At 49.8% G+C, this 20,564-nt stretch overlaps 1 protein-coding gene and 1 non-coding gene across 4 annotated transcripts in view; one reads left to right on the forward strand and one right to left on the reverse strand.

Annotated features, from left to right (window-relative positions):
• The window catches only part of LOC132834489 (equilibrative nucleobase transporter 1-like), a 67,415-nt gene extending 48,109 nt beyond the window's left edge, over positions 1-19,306 (reverse strand). Inside the window, exons 1-5 of one of the 3 annotated variants that reach the window (XM_060853406.1) lie at positions 18,593-19,306; positions 17,531-17,709; positions 12,048-12,180; positions 7,864-8,109; positions 7,226-7,358 (exon numbers count right to left, since the gene is read on the reverse strand). In XM_060853406.1, coding sequence (XP_060709389.1) covers positions 7,226-7,358; positions 7,864-8,053 — 323 coding nt within the window. In that variant the 5' untranslated portion in view covers positions 8,054-8,109; positions 12,048-12,180; positions 17,531-17,709; positions 18,593-19,306. Of the gene's footprint in view, positions 1-7,225; positions 7,359-7,863; positions 8,110-12,047; positions 12,181-17,530 lie in introns of all 3 variants that reach the window. The other 2 variants (XM_060853404.1, XM_060853407.1) reach the window with 2 other exon arrangements.
• Positions 9,989-10,061, forward strand: trnak-uuu (transfer RNA lysine (anticodon UUU)). Its single transcript has one exon. It is a non-coding gene; the product is annotated as a tRNA-Lys (tRNA).
• Positions 19,307-20,564: the final 1,258 nt, after the last annotated feature.

The raw sequence follows: 20,564 nt of genomic DNA on the forward strand, positions 1-20,564 counted from the left end.
CACCCAAGAACTGTAAAAAGCAGAAGAATATCCATGCAACGCTTTCAAGAAAAACGGATACCCAATAAACACAATCTGCCGATTCCTCAGAAACAAACCCAAATAAGCAGATACAATGCAAGCAAAAACTATAGCCACACTACCTTACATCAAAGATGTATCAGAATGTTTTCCAGTCTATTCAGATCCCTTGGCATCATGGTAGCCCACAAACCTACCAACACACTTAAACCAGCAACTAATGAACCTAAAAGGATCAATTAGATACTACCAGCAAACCTAACGTCATTCACAAAATATCTTGCGAGAACTATAAAAAACATTGGACAAACTAGCAGGAAACTTGTCCCCAGGATACATGAACTCCAACTGGCCACCAAAAGAGACGACCCAATATCACTAGTTTCCAGACACACAGACAAAGAAGGACACCACTGCGACTGGGACAACACACACATCCTCAGACTGGCGAAACAAAGACATGCACGTGTATTCTTCAAGGCATGGCATTCTAACCAGAACTCCATCGCTTCTCTGCCTTTTGGCTTGGAATATGTGTAGTTCCTGAGGACCAGAGGAAGACATCCTGCTTGAGAGCTGCAGGTTCGATGCTGCGGACGTGTGCTGGCGGGGGAGAAACCACGGGGATCGTGTTGCGAGTCGTCGGAGCTGCTGGAGACCATCGCAGGATCGTGATTGGACGCTGGAGGATCGTTTGGTTGTGCTGACCTGCTCTTGGTGGATCTTTATGCTGGCTTCGGCCTAGCGCCAATTCAGGGACCAGCCAACCTCAGAGCTATGGCCTCAGCAGCCGCTCGCAGCCCTGGCCAAGGGGTTCGAAACACAGTCAGGGTGACTGTGAAGAAGGTGGAGGAGCACACACCGGTCGATCAGACAGTGTTCGGGAAGATCTTGCTGGAGTGCTGCGGGTTTGAAGCTGCAACCTGAAATGGGGCAGACGAGTCTATCCGCTCAAGGATAGATTACCTGTTTGTGTCCTGAACGTTCTCGGTCAGAACCACTGATGTCAAGCCGGTATTCTTCTCTGACCACTGCCTCCTACTGGCCGACTGTCACCTACAGGACGAGCAGCAGGCGGGCAAGGGAACGTGGAAACTGAACGCTAAGCTGTTGACCCCGGGAAACATCGAGGAGCTCAAGAGGGATTACGCAGGTTGGAGAACCGCGAAGTGTCTCTTTGAGTCCCCAGCAGACTGGTGGGAAACAGTTAAAGGGAACATCAAGAGGTTCTTCATCCTCAAAGGTGTTCAGGAGGCGAGACAGAGGCGGGGAAAACTGTCCCAACTCCAGGAAAGTATGCAGAACCTGCTCCTGCTGCAGACGTTGGGAGTCGATGTCACGGAGGACCTCAAGGAGGTGAAGGGCCAGCAAGCCTCGCTCTTTGCCTCGGAGGCTTCCAAGATAATCTTCCGGTCCAGGGTCCGCTCGGTGGAGCAGGACGAGACGTGCTCACGTTTCTTCTTCCAGAATGTGCACAAAGAGAGCTCCGTGCTCAGCAGCCTGAAGGAAGAAGATGGCTCGATAACGTCATCTCAGGCTGACGTCATGAGGATCAGTAAATCCTTCTATGCCAGTCTGTATGACACGAAGCCAACCGACAGCACGGCCTCCCAGTCGTTCCTGTCCTCTATCACGGAGGTCCTAGAGGACGGAACGCGAGAGAGGCTGGACCAGCCGCTATCTCTGGACGAGCTGACCAGGGCCCTCGAGTCCTTCGAAAAGAATAAAACTCCCGGAAGTGACAGCTTACCGGTCGAGCTCTATTCTGCTCTTTGGGACTTGATTGGCCGGGACCTGCTGGAGGTGTATGTCAGTATGCTTCGGGCAGGTACCATGAGTGAATCCATGAGGAAAGGCATCATCACCCTCATCTACAAGCAGAAGGGGGAGAGGGACGAAATTAGAAATTGGAGACCGATCTCACTGTTAAACACAGACTACAAAATCTTGTCAAAGGTCATCGCCAACCGGGTCAGGTCTGCTCTGGGAGCGGTGATCCACCCCGACCAAACCTGTGCTGTACCGGGCAGGAAGATCTCGGAGAGTCTCGCACTCCTCAGGGATACGATAGCCTACGTGCAGGACAGGGGGGTGGACACCTGCCTCATCAGCCTGGACCAGGAGAAAGCCTTTGACAGGATATCGCATACATATATGAGAAATGTCCTCTCCAAAATGGGATTTGGGGAGGGAATCTGCAGTTGGATCAGACTGCTCTACACCAACATTGTCAGTGCAGTCTCAATCAATGGGTGGGAATCAGATAGCTTCCCTGTAAGATCTGGAGTCAGGCAGGGCTGCCCACTCTCTCCTGCCTTGTTTGTGTGCTGCATAGAACCGTTTGCCGAATCCATCAGGAAGGATGCGAGCCTGAAAGGGGTGACTATTCCTGGCAGCGGGGGCCTACAGGTTAAAGCCTCCCTGTACATGGATGACGTCGCCGTCTTCTGCTCGGATCCGCTGTCCGTGCACAGACTCCTGTGCATCTGCGACCAGTTCGAACGGGCCTCGGGGGCCAAGGTAAACCGAGGGAAGAGCGAGGCCATGCTCTTCGGGAACTGGACCGACCAATCCTATATCCCCTTCACCGTCAGGACCGACCACCTGAAGGTGCTGGGCATTTGGTTCGGGGATGCTGGGGCGTGCGCCAAGACCTGGGAAGAGCGGATCAGGAAGATGAGACAGAAACTAGGCAGATGGGAGCAATGGTCGCTCTCCATCGCGGGAAAAAACCTGGTCATCAGGTGCGAGGTACTCTCAGTATTGTTGTATGTGGCACAGGTCTGGCCTATCCCCAGAACCTGTGCTGCCGCAGTCACCCGGGCCATCTTCCACTTCATGTGGAGATCAAAGATGGACCGGGTCCAAAGAGACACCATGTACAAAGACCAGTGTAATGGGGGAAAAGACACTCCCAATGCCAACCTCGTCCTGATGGCCACCTTTGTGTGTGGCTGCATCAAGCTGTGCATGGATCCCCGGTACGCAAACACCAAGTGTCACTACGTACTGAGGTTCTACTTGTCCCCGGTGTTGCGAAGGATGGGCCTGGCCTCGCTGCCGCGGAACGCTCCGAGTAGTTGGACCGTTCCGTACCACCTGTCCCTCGTGGAGAAATTTCTGAAGAAAAACACCTTTGACCACAAGTCCATCAGGAAGTGGTCAGCACGTAGCATCCTTGAGACCCTTCGGGAAAAGGAGGGGGCAGATCCTGTTGAGTGGTTCCCTGAGCAGACTGTCAAAGCAATTTGGCAGAATGCCTCATCGCCAGAACTTTCCAACAAGCACCAAGACATGGCTTGGCTGGTGGTGAGAAGGGCTCTACCTGTGAGATCATTTATGCACGCCCGGACTCTCAGCCGCACCGCACGCTGCCCTCGAAGCGGCTGCGGGGGGGACGAGACTGTCACACCCCTCCTTCTGGAATGTGCCTATGCAGAGGAAGTCTGGAGAGGAATGCAGTGGTACTTGTCGAGGTTCGTCCCGAGCAGCGCCGTGACGCGGGACTCCGTGCTCTACGGCCTGTTCCCCGGGACGCACACCGAGACGAACATCAACTGCGCTTGGAGGATCATCAACTCGGTGAAGGACGCTCTCTGGGTGGTCTGAAACCTGTTGATCTTCCAGCTGAAGGAGTTGACCCTGACTGAGTGTTGCAGACTGGCACATTCCAAGGTCCAAGACTACGTGTTGAGGGACGCGCTGAAGCTTGGGGCAGCTGCCGCCAAGGCGCGGTGGGGAAAGACCACCGTTTAACAGCTGCCTGTCGAAAGAAAAACAGGGGGCCCATGCAGTCATTTGGGCTCTGCTGACGCCTCAGCTCATTATATGGGCATAGGAGAAAAGAAATGCACAGACCTGCATGTAAAAAGGAAAATTTCTAAGCTGTGTATGTTAATGTGAGCATATGTATGGCATGTACAGTGTATCAAATTATTTTATGAATATTTACGAATAAAGTATATTTTTGAAATAATAAAAAAACCTGAAATGGGCTTTGGGGAGGGAATCTGCAATTGGATCAGACTGCTCTACACCAACATTGTCAGTGCAGTCTCAATCAATGGGTGGGAATCAGATAGCTTCCCAGTTAGATCTGGAGTCAGGCAGGGCTGCCCTCTCTCTCCTGCCTTGTTTGTGTGCTGCCTAGAGCCATTTGCCGAGTCCATCAGGAAGGATGCGAGCCTGAGAGGGGTGACTATTCCGGGCAGCGGGGGCCTGCAGGTTAAGGCCTCCCTGCACATGGATGACATTGCCGTTTTCTGCTCGGATCTGCTGTCCATGCGCAGGCTCATGTGCATATGTGACCAGTTCGAACGGGCCTCGGGGCCAAAGTAAACCGAGGCAAGGACGAGGCCATGCTCTTCGGGAACTGGGCCGACCAATCCTATATCCCCTTCACCGTCAGGACCGACCACCTGAAGGTGCTGGGTATTTGGTTCGGGGGGGCTGAGGGGTGCGCCAAGTCTTGGGAGGAGCGTATCAGCAAAGTGAGACAGAAACTAGGCAGATGGAGGCTACGGTCGCTCTCCATCACGGGAAAAAACCTGGTCATCAGGTGTGAGGCACTGTCATTGCTGTTGTACGTGGCATAGGTCTGGCCTATTCCCAGAACCTGCGCCGCTGCAGTCACCCGGGCCATCTTCCAGTTCATATGGAGTTCAAAGATGGACAGGGTCCGAAGGGATTCGCTGTACAAAGATCTGGGCTACGGGGGAAAAATACACCCAATGCCACCCTCACCCTGATGGCCACCTTTGTGTGTGGCTGCATCAAGCTGTGTGTGGATCCCCGGTACGCAAACACCAAGTGTCACTATGTACTGAGGTTCTACCTGTCCCCGGTGTTGCGAAGGATGGGCCTGGCCTCGCTGCCGCGGAACGCTCCGAGCAGTTGGACCGTTCGGTACCACCTGTCCTTCGTGGAGAAAGTTTTGAAGAAAAACACCTTTGACCACAAGTCCATCAGGAAGTGGTCAGCACGTAGTATCCTTGAGACCCTTCGGGAAAAGGAGAGGGCGGATCCTATCGAGCGGTTCCCTGAGCAGACTGTCAAAGCCATTTGGCAGAATGCCTCATCGCCAGAACTTTCCAACAAGCACCAAGACATGGCTTGGCTGGTGGTGAGAAGGGCTCTGCCTGTGAGATCCTTTATGCACGCCCGGACTCTCAGCCGCACCGCACGCTGCCCTCAAAGCGGCTGCGGGGGCGGGGGGAAAAACGAGACTGTTAGACACCTCCTTCTGGAATGTGCCTATGCAGAGGAAGTCTGGAGAGGAATGCAGTGGTGTTTGTCGAGGTTCGTCCCGAGCAGCGCCGTGACGCGGGACTCTGTGCTCTACGGCCTGTTCCCCGGGACACACACCGAGACGAACATCAACTGTGCATGGAGGATCATCAACTCGGTGAAGGACGCTCTCTGGGCGGTCCGGAACCTGTTGACCTTCCAGCGGAAGGAATTGACCCCGACTGAGTGTTACAGACTGGCACATTCCAAGGTTCAGGACTACGTGTTGAGGGATGCGCTGAAGCTTGGGGCAGCTGCCGCCAAGGCGCGGTGGGGAAAGACCACCGTGTAACATCTGCCTGTCTAAAGAAGATCAGGGGGCCCATGCAGTCATTTGGGCTCTACTGATACCTCAGCTCAATATATGGGCATGTGATTGAGAAATGTACAGACCTGTATATAAAAATGATAAATTCTGATCTCTGTATGTAAATGTTTACATATGTATGGCATGACCAACTGTACAGACCATCAAATAATATTATGAATAAAGTATATTTTTGAACTAAAAAAAAAATTCTAACCAGAACTCCATCAAGAAACACAACTATTGAGACCGTAACTACTTTCCCTTGAAAAAAGGAACCAGAAATGACATCATCCACCTTAAAAACCAAGACGCTATAAATAGAGCTGCAGGATATCCCAGCAGTGCTTTCCCAGAGACTCTCTCTCTGATGATATTACTGAGTATGGTGAGGAGACATCTGGATACAAACCTCCAAGCTCAGCAAACTCACTTACATCGTTCAGTGGGAATACCCTCTCCTGCTTTGTCTTCATAAAATGCAACCCTCCAACATTCCTTGGCCCACTGTCCAGCTGTAATTAGAGATAGCCTTCACCAGTGGCTCATCAGTTTTGGTGCCATCTGTAATCTTTAGTTGTCTTCAGAGCAGGAAGCAGTTTGTGTGCAAGGAGGTGACATCGAAAACAAACTCTTTGAGGGGATCATTCCATTTGTTTGATTCATGGCTGGCCAGGCCAGTATTTATTGCCCATCACTAACTGCCCCTTGAGGAGTTGGCTGAATTCTTGGAGACCAGCAGAGGGCAGTTAGAAGCCCACCACATCACTGTAGGTCTGGACCCTCCCTCAGTACTGACCCTCAGACAGCGCGGCCCTCCCTCGTACTTACCCCGCCACCGTGCTGCACTCCCTCACTACTGACCCCACGACAGTGCAGCCCTCCCTCACTACTAGGTGAGGAAAGCAGATTTCTTTCCCTGAAGAGAATCAGCACTGACTGAGAAAAGGACAGAGTTGGCTGAAGATTTGCATCTTGTACTGATCAGGACAATTTGCAAGAATACCAGTTCAAAAGAGGAAACTCAAAAGTTACACTGCAGGAGAGGAGAGAGCTGACAAGCCAACTCCGGTGGGTACAGCCATTGCCATGGAGGGTGCATCAGCAAACGACGACTGACAGTTAACTGTCAGATTTTTGTTTGGGAGGTTAATGCAGTGACCGAGGATGACCTCGGAGTGGCTGTCTATGATGGCGACTGAAGGGACGCCACGTGTAACGTCAAAAGGAAATCGAATGGGTGCCTTCGAGGGAGAGTATCCAGCAGGGCTGTATAATTATGGTCAGGAAATAGATCTAACTGGATTGCTACAACTGAAAGCCAGCACCAGACCGGAGGGGCTGAGGGGTCTGAAACTCCTTCCTTCCCTTGTTATGTCCCTGTCTCTCCATAAGTATCACTGAGCCAGGGGAACATCTGTCCAGATGCACAGCCAACGCTGCTGGTGGTTGACCAGAATTTCCACTCTCCAAACGTAGTCGTAGCACATCCTTTGCCAGCTTCTCAGACACTGAGGACACACTACCTCGAGCCTCTGGCCCTGCTTAAAACACTGCAACCCCTCCAACCCACAAAGAAGCAGAATAGACCAGAAGAGATCACGGACTCACATGCCGAAAAAGCGGGTCGCCATGGTACCGAAGCGGTCGAACATGAAGCCGCATGGCAGTGTCACAAAATTGTTTGTGAAGGCTCCCAGAGTGAAGAGGAGGGTGAAGCGTTCATCCTGGGGATCACAGTGCACTGAGATAGAGATACAAACAGGAAGTGAGAGGGAGGGAAAGGGACCTGTCGGACAAATGCGCGCTCCCTGGCAACCGGCCCCCGCGACAGCGCGGCGCTCCCTGGCAACCGGCCCCCGCGACAGCGCGGCGCCCCCTGGCAACCGGCCCCCGCGACAGCGCGGCGCCCCCTGGCAACCGGCCCCCGCGACAGCGCGGCGCCCCCTGGCAACCGGCCCCCGCGACAGCGCGGCGCCCCCTGGCAACCGGCCCCCGCGACAGCGCGGCGCCCCCTGGCAACCGGCCCCCGCGACAGCGCGGCGCCCCCTGGCAACTGACCCTCTGAAAGGGCAGAGTGATCTCTACCATTTGTTGCTTTCAGCTCCTTCTCAACTCTATCAGTGTATTCCATCCTGTTGCACACCCCCTCATCCTCATCTCTGCTCCGTGTCACCATTCTCTCTTCCACTTATCCCTTCCCCGCTCTCTTGCGCCATTCTTCTCTCGTTTCCCTGCGGCGCACTTACTGGTGCCATTTTCCGCTCCGTGGTGGCTGCTGTTCTGCGCAGGGTCACAGAGGTTGGCGAAATATTTCTCCTTCTTTAGTATGAAGACGAGGGACGCCCAGCCGAAGAGCACGCCAGAGAAGCAGATGCACTCAAACAGCCCCGTGGCGAATGTCAAGAGCCTTTTGATCCTCTCCCTGAGAGGTTCCATCGCCCTGACTCACGGAAATTCTCTTTTGATATCCTGGGAGTTTCCCGATCCCCCGGCTGGGAAGATAAAAAGAGAACAGTGACCCTCATTGGAAACATCGGCAAACTCCACCCGGCTGTGCTTTCGCTCATATGTAGAGGGACTGTGCAATACATGGCTCCTCATGTCAGTGTACGGTTAAATGGGGGTGTGTTTGGAGGAGCGTTTATGCGGGGAATTGTGTGAATCTCCAAATCCGTGAGTGTGTGCGCGCACACTGGGCTTAGCTAATTGCAAGAGCAAGTGGGTGTTCAAAACTGGCTGTTTTTTTTTATAAAACCACCATGAATGCGAGATTGAGTTTCCGGAGTTAAAGCAACATCAGTTTTACGTGGGCGAGTGTGTCCATACCCGCCCACGTTAATGTGAGCCGATGTGATCGGTACGCCCATACATGGTCAGGGGGTCAACTTGGTTTTGTCTGAGCCAGCCAGCGTATGTTTACCTGAGCAAGTGCAAGAGCCTGTTTTATGGGGGTCAGTTGGCTCACTTGGCTGGAAGGCCGTACAGAGCGATGCCAATAGCACGGGCTCGATCTCCACATTGGCTCAGGTCACCGTGAAGGCCTCACCTTCCTGACAATGGTCCTCGTGGTGACCCGGAGGTTAAAGGAACCATCTGTCATCGCTCTTCTTACACTTAACACAGAAATCAGGAGGATCAAAAGGGGATGAGGGAATGGCATTAGTAGATAAGCTGAAGGACAATCCAAAGAGATTCTACAAGTACATGTAGGGCAAAAGAGTAACTAGGGAGAGAATAGGGCCTCTTTAAGATCAACAAGGTCATCTTTGTGCTTAGTCACAAGAGATGGCGGAGATCCTAAATACATCTTTCTCATCAATATTTACAGTCAAGAAAGGTATGGATGCTCAGGAACTTGGGAAACTAAATAGCGATGTCTGAAGAGTGTCCACACTACAGAAGAGGGGTTGCTGGAAGTCTGAAAACACATTAAGGGTACAGAAATCCCGAGACCTGATGAAGCACGTCCCAGGACATTGCGGGAGGCTAGGGAGCAAATTGCGGAGATATTTGCATCATCGATAGCCACGGGTGACCTGCCCAAAGACTGGAGGGTGGCTAATGTTGTGCTGTTATTTACAGAAGGCAGCAGGGAAATGCCTGGGAACTACAGACCGGTGAGCTTTCAGTCTGTGATGGGTAGGTTGTTGGAAGGGATTCTGAGGGGCAGGATCTCCAGGCATTTGGAGAGGAATGGACTCGTTTTGAGAGAGTCAGCACGGCTTTGTGCCTCATGAATTTGCTTGAGGTTTTGAAGGAGTGACCAAGAAAGTCGATGAGGGCAGTGCAGGAGACGTTGTCTACGTGGACTTTAACAAGATCTTTGACAAACCAGGGCATGGTAGGTTGCTGAATAAGGTTAAATCTCACAGGATCCAAGGGCAGCTAGCTAACTAGGTACAAAATCAGCTTGACAGTAGAAGACAAAGGGTGTTGGCAGAGGGTTGTTTTTCACACTGGAAGCCTGTGACCAGCACTGTCACAGAGATCGGTGCTGAGTTCACTGTTAGTCGTCGTTTATATAAATCATTTGGATGAGAATTTAGGAAGCACGGTTGGTAAGTTTGTGGATGACATCAGGATCAGTGGTATAGCGGACAATGGAGGAGGTTATCTGGGGATATGGCGAGATCTTGATCAACTAGGCCAGTGGGTCAAGGAATGGCAGATGGAGTTCAATTCAGATAAATGTATGGCGTCGCATTTTGGTAATACAAAGCAAGGTAGGACTCACACAGTTAATGGGACATTGCTGGGGAGGGTTATGGAACAAAGACAGGTTCATAGCTCCTTGAAAATGGGAGGCAGGGCAGTGAAGAAGGCTGTTAGCATGCGAGTTCTCATTGGTCAGAGCACTGAGTCTAGTAGATGGGATGGATAGCTCAGTCGGTAGAGCATCAGACTTTTAATCTGAGGGTCCAGGGTTCAAGTCCCTGTTCGGGCGTTGCTTTCGTGGGCGGCACGGTGGTTAACACTGCTGCCTCACAGCGCCTGAGACCCGGGTTCATTTCCCGACTCAGGCGACTGACTGTGTGGAGTTTGCACGTTCTCCCCGTGTCTGCGTGGGTGTGCTCCGGTTTCCTCCCACAGTCCAAAGGTGTGCGGGTCAGGTGAATTGGCCATGCTAAATTGCCCATAGTGTTAGGTAAGGGGTAAATGTATGGGTATGGGTGGGTTGCGCTTCGGCGGGTCGGTGTGGACTTGTTGGGCCGAAGGGCCTGTTTCCACACTGTAAGTAATCTAATCTAATCATGTCAGCTGAACTGACCATGCTAAATTGCCTGTAGTGTTAGGTGCATTAATGTAAGGGAGTGAGTCTGGGACAATTGCTCTTCGGAGGGTCAGTGTGGACTTGTTTGGCCAAAGGGCCTGTTTCCACATTGTACAGAATGTAATATCATATTGCAACTGTACACAACATTGGTAGGCCACAATTACAGTACTCTATGCAGTTCTACTATAGAAAGGATATTACTGCACTAGGAGAGCAGGAAAGATTTACTAGGATGCTACCTGGGCTGGAAAGTTTGAGTTATTAGGAGAGATTGGATAAGCTGGGACATTTTTCACTGAAGTGTATGAGACAGAGGGGTGACCTGACACATCATGAGGGGCAGAGATAAGGTCGATACAGCTGACAGCGTTTCCCTCGATGAGGGGTCTAAAACTAGAGGGCGTAGGTTTAAGGTGAGAGGTACAGAAGAGTCCAAAGGGGCAACTTCTTCCACACAAGAGTATCTGGAATGAGCTGCCAGGAGGTAGTGGTGGAAGGGAGTACAGTTTCACCACTTAAGAAACATTGAGAGAGTACAGGGGTGGGATACGTGTGGAGGAGGGATATGTACCAAATGCAGGCAAATGGGACTAGTTTATATTGTGAAAACAAGGTGGAATGGGCACGTTGGGTCAACAGGCCTGCATTCATATTGGAGACCTCGAGGACTCTTAGATAAGACACGAGTCTGTGTGCACCAGCAACCTTCCTTCTGTGGACAGGTTTGCAAGCTTGTGTTTAAGTAAAAAAGTCCATGTTATTGCTGAACAATGTGAGAGAGTGCACATTCAAACGAGTAAACGTTATCGTGCTTCCCTGATCTCTAATCTTCAACAGCTTCCGAAATAAATTACAGTACTTGAGGATAATAACAATCAGGACCCTGTTTACTGATCACCTTATCGTTTGAGATAAAACCATGTCAATTGAGGATAACAGGTGACACAGGAGGAATAATGTGTGAAGCTTTCTGGACAATTGCCAGAGCAATAACATTAAGAATATAAACAAAGAAAGTGTGGAAACTGAGGCCAGGAACATGTTCCGTTCCTGAGTGACAGTGTGTTCCAGGCAGAGCAAACAGTGGGTCTGAGACATTCCATTCCTGTGTGACAGCGCGTGAACACAGAATTTGTTCATGTTACTGAAAGCACGTGTAACTGTGTGTGCACTCATGTACCTGCCCTTTGAGGTACAGATAAATTTCACTGTGGACGCCTACCTGAAAGTTTCCAGTGTGTGAGACATACGAGTGATGGTTCCAATCTGTGCTGGAGAGTGCTCCTCTGACAGCGTGGCAGTTATGGGCGGCATGGTGGCTCAGTGGTTAGGTTAGATTAGATTCCCTACAGTGTGGAAACAGGCCCTTCAGCCCAACAAGTCCACACCAACCCTCTGAAGAGTAACCCACCCAGACCCATTTCCCTCTGACTAATGCACCTAACACTACGGGCAATTTACCATGGCCAATTCACCTGACCTGCACATCTTTGGACTGTGGGAGATTTAAGCAATCGTGGGATAAGCACATGGATGATGATGATGATGATGATGATGGGATAATGTAAGGGGACAGGCTTAGATGAGTTCACCGGTTGGTGCAATATCGAGGGCTGAAGGGCCTGTTCTGCACTGTATTGTTCTATGTTCTAATACCTTGAATACCTTCACCCAGGTGAAGGATCTGGAGGATAATGAGATGAGGCTCGTGATATCCTGGCTGGAGGTCTGTGATTAGTGGTGTCCCGCAGGGATCCGGACAGGGACTCTGCTGTCTGTGATGTGTGACCTGGATGAAAACGCAGATGGGTCGGTAAGTAAATTTGCAGACGATATCCAAAGATGGGTGGAGTTGTGGATAGTGCAGAAGGTTGTCAAAGTGGGATATAGGTCAGTTGCAGATATGGGTGGCGAAATGGCAGATGGGAGGTCAAACCTCATAAGTGTGAAGTGCTACACTTAAGGGGATCAAACGTTCAGGAAAGGTATACAGTTAATGACAGGACCCTGAACAGCACTGATGGAGTTGGGGTTCAAGACTACAATTCCCTGAAAGGGGCCACGCAAGTAGATATGGTGGGGAAGGCGGCCTATGGCATGCTTGCCTTCATTGGTCAGGGAACAGAGTACAAGAGGCAGAAAGTGAGCTTTATTAGATTTTGGTTAGGCCACACTGAGAATATTGCTTTCAGTTCTGCTTGTGACATTACAGGAAGAATGCGAAGGCTTTGGAGAGGGGGGTGAAAGAGGTTTACCAGGAGGGTGCCCGGATGAGACGAGGAGAGGCTGGAAAAATACAGGTCGTTATCTCTGGAGCAGTGCAGGCTGGGAAGAGTCAATAAAATTATCAGAGAGGGCGGATGGACAGAATCTTTTCAGCTGACATGAAATGACTAATGCGAGGAGGCGTGCATTTAGGGGGAGAGTGGGAACGTTCAAAAGGAGACGCGAGAGGCAAGTTGTTTACACAGAGAGTGGTCAGAGTCTGCAAAACGCTGCCAGATGGGGGCAGAGGCACAGACAGCAGGAGTCTTTAAGAAAAGCACTAGCATGTGCAAGGGGGTCTCCTTCCTATCGGAAAGATGGTGTCAAACTTGAAAGGGTTCAGAAAAGATTTACAAGGGTGTTACCAGGGTTGGAGGACCCGAACTACAGGGAGAGGCTGAACAGGCTGGGGCTGTTTTCCCTGGAGCATCGGAGGCTGAGGGGTGACCTTATAGAGGTTTACAAAGTTATGAAGGGCATGGATAGGGTAACTAGGCAAAGTCTTTTCCCTGGGATCGGGAGTCCTGAACTAGAGGGGCACAGGTTTAGGGTGAGAGGGGAAAGATATAAAAGAGACCTAAGGGGCAACTTTTTCCCTACAGAGGGTGGTACGTGAATGGAATGAGCTGCCAGAGGAAGTGGTAGAAGCAGGAACAATGACAATACTTTAAAGACATATGCACATGATGGAAGGATAGGAAAGGGTCAGAGGGATATGGGCCAAATGTAGGAATGGTTCACTTCAGCAAAGTTGGTTGACTATGCATGTGTTCGGCTGTATGCCTTCTGACGACAGGAGAGGCTGTGCTCCTGTGGGAGAGTGGGGCTGAGGAGGGCAAGGTCCTGTGGCTGTGGAGGGGGGTGTGTGTTCCTGTGTGAGCAGAGGGGAGATCCTGTTCTTCTGTGTTGGGGGGGTGGGGGGGGGTCAGATGGGGGAGAAGAGCCTGTCCGTATGGGAGTGTCGGGGGGACAATCTGTTCTTCTGCATGTATCAGGATGGGGGAGGGAACCTGTTCCTCTAGGAGTGTGTGTTGGGCGGGGGGGGGGGGGGGGGGGAGACTGAGACACTCTGGGTGTGTCAGAGACAGCCTGCTCCTGTGAGGATGACACTGGGTTTGTGTCTGTGTGTAAGCGGCTTTTGAAGTTCGTGCATTGGATATTAGATTAGATTAGATTACTTACAGTGTGGAAACAGGCCCTTCGGCCCAACAAGTCCACACCGACCCGCCGAAGCACAACCCACCCACACCCCTACATTTACCCCCTACCTAACACTACGGGCAATTTAGCATGGCCAATTCACCTGACCCACACATGTTTGGAGTGTGGGAGGAAACCGGAGCACCCGGAGGAAACCCACGCAGACACGGGGAGAACATGCAAACTCCACACAGGAGGGAATTGAACCCGGGTCTCTGGCGCTGTGAGGCAGCAGTGCTAACCACTGTGCCACCGTGCGGCAGAATCTTCATCAGTTGCTGAGAATTGATAGACACAGTCATTATTTTCATCAGATGAAGATTTTCAGAGAATTGGATTTGTGGAGCTCACAGCAAAACATCCCACTGACAATCCGAACAAAGGACAGTGAGGATCGCTACCAAAATGCAATGGAATAACTACTGACCCAACAGTTAGTGCTCACAGAACATGGAGTGGCACGGTGGCTCAGTGGTTAGCACTGCTGCCTCACAGCAACAGGGGCCCAGGTTCGATTCCTGCCTTGGGCAACTGTCTGTGTAGTTTACACATTCTCCCACATGTGTGTGTGTCAGTGTGGATTTCCTCCAGGTGCTCCGGTTTCGTCCCACAGTGTGAAGATGTGCAAGTCAGGGTGAATTAGCTATGCTCAATTACCCATAGTGTGCAGGCTAAGTGCATGAATTAAACGTAGGGGAATGGGTCTGAGTGGGATACTCTTCGGAGGGCCAGTGTGGGCTTGTTGGGCCGAAGGGCCTGTTTCCATCCCTGTAGGGAACGTAACTCAAAGAGACAGAAAGTAGAGCAGTGCGGGGTGGGCGAAGGGACATCAAGAGGCAGAGATGAAGCAGCAGAAAACGAGAGAATCAAAGCTCCCGGCTCTCTCAACCCTTGCATCTGAAGTGACTCCTTAACAATGTAACTTAATTAACACGCAGCAGAAATAACAAATTAAATGCTGGGCCAGCAGCCAGGGGCATTCAAGAACAACGTGTTCTCTGTGGTACTGGAGGTCTGAGGCCAAGTCTGGACTTGACTCTCGTCAGCACGACCTACAGAAGGCTACAGCCACAGAGTGGACTGGAACCAGAATGGGTGACTGAAGGGGGGAGAGAGAGAGAGAGAGAGAGAGAGAGAGAGAGAGAGAGAAAGAAAGAGAAAAGACTATAGCAAGTCACCGACAGAGCAGCTGAGAGATGGGGCAAGGGAGAGAAAGGGAGGAATGTACACTTCGTGAGGAAAGAAGACCGAATGTGTGGTGGTCAGAAAAGAGAGAGAGGCAAAACTAATAGAGACAGACAGGCAGTGGTGAGAAAATAACGAGCAGGAAGACAACAATTTCAATAATATCATTCTCCTCAAAAGTATTCCAAATATTTAACAGCCAGAGGAAATACTATCCTGGTACATTGTTTCAGGAATGATCACATGCAGTACAGGAAACACAACAGTCTGTATCTGCACACTACGTTCCCACACAGATCAAAGGGATACATAACCCTCAGCCTCTGTTATTTCAGTTATATAGTTTTGTGGATCAACATTAGACCCACGGCCACTAGGAAGGACACTGCCAGCTCTATTCCCAAAAATTATATTGTGATCTTTTGCATTCATCGGACATGGCAAATAGGATAGAATTACACCCAAAACACTGCATTCCCCATAGCACGGTGCCCACTTGGCACTGACCCGCTGACAACGTGGCACCCCCTCAGCGCTGACCTGCCGACAGCGCGGCACCCCCTCGGCACTGACCCCCCCGACAGCGCCTCCCTTCATCCCGAGAGAGCCTGTTGATTCCTGATGAAGGGCTTTTGCCCGAAACGTCGATTTCGCTGCACTTTGGATGCTGCCTGACCTGCTGTGCCCTTCCAGCACCCACTGATCCAGTAATGCCCAGAGGTCTGGCCCAAAAAAACCCAACCTGTGACTCCAGGAGAACAGTAGCTTCACTGAGACACGGTCAACACCCTTCACCAGGGGCTAGGGAGACATTCAGCACAGTGTGCTGCAGTTATCAAATATTAACAACTGCAGGTCACTGTGCATTCGAACCCTGACTGAATTCCAGTTTTTCTAACACCTGGGTCACTAAACACTGTCCAGGAGTAGGAACCTTGGCTAATTCTCCACACCCCTCTCTCTCTCTCTCTCTACCTCTGGGATCACTGTTCAGGAGTAGGAACCTTGGCTAACTCCCCACACCCCCTCTCTCCCTATCTCTGGGATCACTGTTCAGGAGCAGGAACCTTGGCTGATTTCCCTTGCCGCTGTCTCTGATCCAGGGGATCAGTGCACAGTGAACAGCAGCAGGAACGTCAGGTGATTTTTCCCATCTCTCTCTAACCCAGGGATCACAAGCCAGTTATCAAGACCAGAAACCCTAGCTGATTCCCCTTCTCTCACTCGTTCTAACCCAGGGATCACTGGACAGTGCTCAGGAGCAGGTACACTGACTGATTCCCCCTCCCCCACTCCCTCTAACCCAGGGATCACCGGATAATGATCAGGAGCAGGCTGACTTCCCACCTCTGTCGAACCCAGCAGTCACTGTGCAGTGATCAGGTACAGAAATCATGTCAGCGAACTCCTCTTTCTAACCCAGGAGTTGCTATGCAGTGATCAGGAGCAGGAACCCTGGCTGATTTCCTTTCTTTCTCTCTAACCCAGGGGAGTATAGAAGTCAGGAACTCACGCTGAGGTCGTTAAGTGTTGGTAAGACCTTTTCTGGGATCCTGTGTCCAGTCCGGCCTGGCCTGTTATAGGAAGGATATTATCAAGCTGGGGAGGGCTCAGAAGAGATTGGAGCTGAAAATGTGTTGCTGGTTAAAGCGCAGCAGGTCAGGCAGCATCAGAAGAGATTTGCTAGGCACGGAGGGTTTGAGTTATAGGGAAAGGTTGGATGGGCTGGCATGCTTTTCACTGGAGCCGAGGAGGTTGAGCGGTGGCCTTAGAGATTTATAAAATCATGGCGGGTATAGGTAAGATAAATGGCGGTTCTTTCTTCCCCAGGATGGGGGATTGGAAGACGAGGGGGCAGATTCTTAAGGTGGGAGGAGAAAGACTTTTAAAAGATGACATGGAAGGGAAATTTTTTTTATTACACACACACAGTTGTTCGCATACTGAATTAACTTCAGAGGAAGTCACAGATGCTGGGACAGTTGCAATGTTCAAAAGACATTTCGGCAAGCAAGTTTCGGAGGGAAATGAGCCAAGCAGAAGCAGGTGGGGCTGGCTGAGTTGGGGATTATCAGCAGCATGGCTTGGTTGGACTGAAGGGTTTGTTTCTGCGGTGTATGACTGTATAACAGTACAGTCACTGAGAGCAGGAACCCTGCCTCATTTCCTCTCCCCCCAGGGCAGGGTGCATTTACGTGTGGTCATGTGTCTGAGAGGTCTGCCTCTGATATTTTGAGTTTATCTAGCTCAGAGCGGGGATAGATTCTAGGCCTGGTCTTCCTGTGTGCACGATAAAAGGAGAGAGAGAGAGAGAGAGAGAGAGAGAGAGAGACAGACAGACAGACAGACAGACAGAGAGACACAGAGAGACAGAGACATGGAAAGAGAAGAAGAGAGCCAAAATTCTTGGAGTATGAAATCACTCTTGATAAACGCATTCACTTTCAATGCAGCAACTCTGACCGCAAACAGAACTGATGCATAATTACCTGCACTGCACGTGGTGATGGCAAGTGCTGCTTGTGAAAGGAGTCGGTTTTCTTTCTCTCTCTCTCTCTCTCTCTCTCTCTCTTCACGGTCAGTGAACCTCCTCAGCAGAGACACACACTCCTTTATCTCAGTCGACTGGAAGTGAAACTTACATCTCTGTTTTCTTGGCGGTCCTGGGCTGAAAATGAATGGGCAGGCATTGACAAGGACATTGCAGTCAGCGGATTGGATGGAATCACTGACAACTCAGTCAGACACTCTCTTTAGCTAATCCCCTCTCCCCCCAATATTTAAACCTCTCTCTCAGCGTGTGTGTTAAATCCTCTCTCCCCCAATATTTGAACCACGCTTTCTCTCAGGATGTGTGTAAACCCATCTGTCACAATTGGGCTGTATTTAAACGCCTCTCTTTCTGTATTTAACTCTCTCTATTCCTCTATATTTATGTATTCCTCGTCATATTGAATCACACTATGTAGTTAATCCTGTTTTTAATACTTAGCATTCTCCCTCTTACCTGCACTTAATACACTGTTTATTCCTCTGTATTTAATCCTCTCTACATTTATCCTGTCTAATCTGTATTTAATTGTATCTCTATTTACCTGTTTTAACCCTCTCTGTATTAAATCATCTCCCTATTACTCTGTATTAAAGTCTCTCCCTGTTACTTTGTATTTAACCCTCTTTCTGTATTCAATTTTCCACTGGTGTGTTTAATCCTGTCCCTATTATGCTCTGTAATACTGTACCTGTCATGTTTTATTTAACCCTCTCACTATTACTGTTTAAATTTTCCCAATTACAATTTTTAACTGTGTTTAACTCTTTTCCTATTACTCTCAAATTAATCCTATAATCGGCATTAAACCTATTACTGTCTATTTCACTTCTCCCTTCCCCAGTATTTAATCCTCTCCATTTCCCCTGTATTTAGCCCTCACCATTTTACTATGTAATTAATCCTCTCCCTACTACTCTATATTTAACTCCCTCCCTGTATTTACCCCTTCCCCTGTAGTATTTCCCCTGTATTTAATTCCCTGTTCCCTTGTAGTTACCCCTTGCCTTTTTCTCTTGTATTTAACACTTTCCCAGTTCCCCTGGATTTAACCGATTTGTTTTCCTCAGATGTAATCCTCTCCTTGTTCCTTTGTATTGAACACACTCCTTGTTCCTTTGTATTTTGCACTCTCTCTGCTCCCCAGTATTCAACTGTATTTCTGTTCCCCTGTATTGAACACCCTTCCTGCTTTGCTATATAAACGCTGCCCCGTTCCTGTTTTTAACCTTCACCTATTCCCCTGTATCAAACTTATTCCTTGTCCCCCTGTATTTAACCCTCTCCCTATTGCTGTGTTTAAGCCTCAGGTTCCCTTGTGTTTAAACTGCACCCTATTCCCCTGTTTATAAACCCTTTCTCTATTCCCCTATATTTAACCCTCTCCCTGTTTTTAAACCCTTCCTTGTACCCCTGTACTTAACCCTCTCCCTGTTTTAAACACGTTCCCTATATCCCTGTCTTTAACCCTCTCCCTGTAATTAAAACCTTGACCTATTCCCAGTATTTAAACACTTTCCCTGTTCCTCTCTATTTAACCCTCTCCCTGTTTTTAAACCCTCTCCCTGTTTTTAAATCTTTTCCTTATTCCCCTTATTTAACCCTCGCCCTGTTTTTAAACCCTCTCCCTGTTTTTAAACCCTTTCCCTGTTCCCCTGTATTTAACCCTCTCCCTGTTTTTAAACCCTTTCCCTGTTCCCTTCTATTTAACCCTCTCCCTGTTTTTAAACCCTTTCCCTGTTCCCTTCTATTTAACCCTCTCCCTGTTTTTAAACCCCTTCCCCTGTATTTAACCCTCTCCCTGTTTTAAACACTTTCCCTGGTCCCCTTATTTAACCCTCTCCCTGTTCCAATATATTTAACCCTTTCCCTATTTTAAACCCTTTCCCTGTTCCCCTCTATTTAACCCTCTCCCTGTTTTTAAACCTTTTCCTTGTTCCCTCTATTTAACCCTCTCCCTGTTTTTAAACCCTTTCCCTGTTCCCCTTATTTAACCCTCTCCCTGTTTTTAAACACCTTCCCTATTCCAATGTATTTAATCCTCTCCCTGTTTTAAACCCTCTCCCCGTTCCCTGTTTTTAAACCCTTTCCCTGTTCCCCTTATTTAACCCTCTCCCTGTTTTTAAACACCTTCCCTATTCCAATGTATTTAATCCTCTCCCTGTTTTAAACCCTCTCCCTGTTCCCTGTTTTTAAACCCTTTCCCTGTTCCCCTTATTTAACCCTTTCCCTGTTTTTAAACACTTTCCCTATTCCAATGTATTTAACCCTCTCCCTGTTCCCTGTTTTTAAACCCTCTCCCTGTTCCCTGTTTTAAACCCTCTCCCTGTTCCCTCTATTTAACCCTCTCCCTGTTCCCTGTTTTAAACCCTCTCCCTGTTCCCTGTTTTAAACCCTCTCCCTGTTCCCTCTATTTAACCCTCTCCCTGTTCCCTGTTTTTAAACCCTCTCCCTGTTCCCTGTTTTAAACCCTCTCCCTGTTCCCTGTTTTTAAACCCTCTCCCTGTTTTAAACCCTCTCCCTGTTCCAATATATTTAACCCTCTCCCTGTTTTAAACCCTTTTCCTGTTGTTAAACCCTTCCCTATCACCCTCTTATTAAACCTTGCCCTCCTTATCCTCCATTTAATTCTCCCCCTTTGACAATCTTTAACCCTCTGCCAATCTCTCTCTATCCCTCACTCTTGCCCCCCCCGGTGCTCTTTAAATACATTCCCCCCCATCCCGAATATTTGTTCCTGTCCCAACAGCGAGAGACCGAGTGCCCCCGCCTAATCATTCCCCGCAGGCGCCAACACGCGACCGCCGCTGCTCTGTGCCGCCGCCCGTCAGGCCATCGCTGGGACTGCAGATCCATCCCGTCACACTGAGGAGCTCAGCAGCAGCCCCAAGTGGTCAGACATTGTAGTGCTGGTGGGTAGAAGGCAGCTGCAACTTCCAACACCCCCTCATATTTATATATAAACAAGAGCA

The sequence above is a fragment of the Hemiscyllium ocellatum genome, chromosome 40 (assembly GCF_020745735.1).
Source record: "Hemiscyllium ocellatum isolate sHemOce1 chromosome 40, sHemOce1.pat.X.cur, whole genome shotgun sequence".
In the NCBI taxonomy this organism is placed as follows: domain Eukaryota; kingdom Metazoa; phylum Chordata; class Chondrichthyes; order Orectolobiformes; family Hemiscylliidae; genus Hemiscyllium; species Hemiscyllium ocellatum.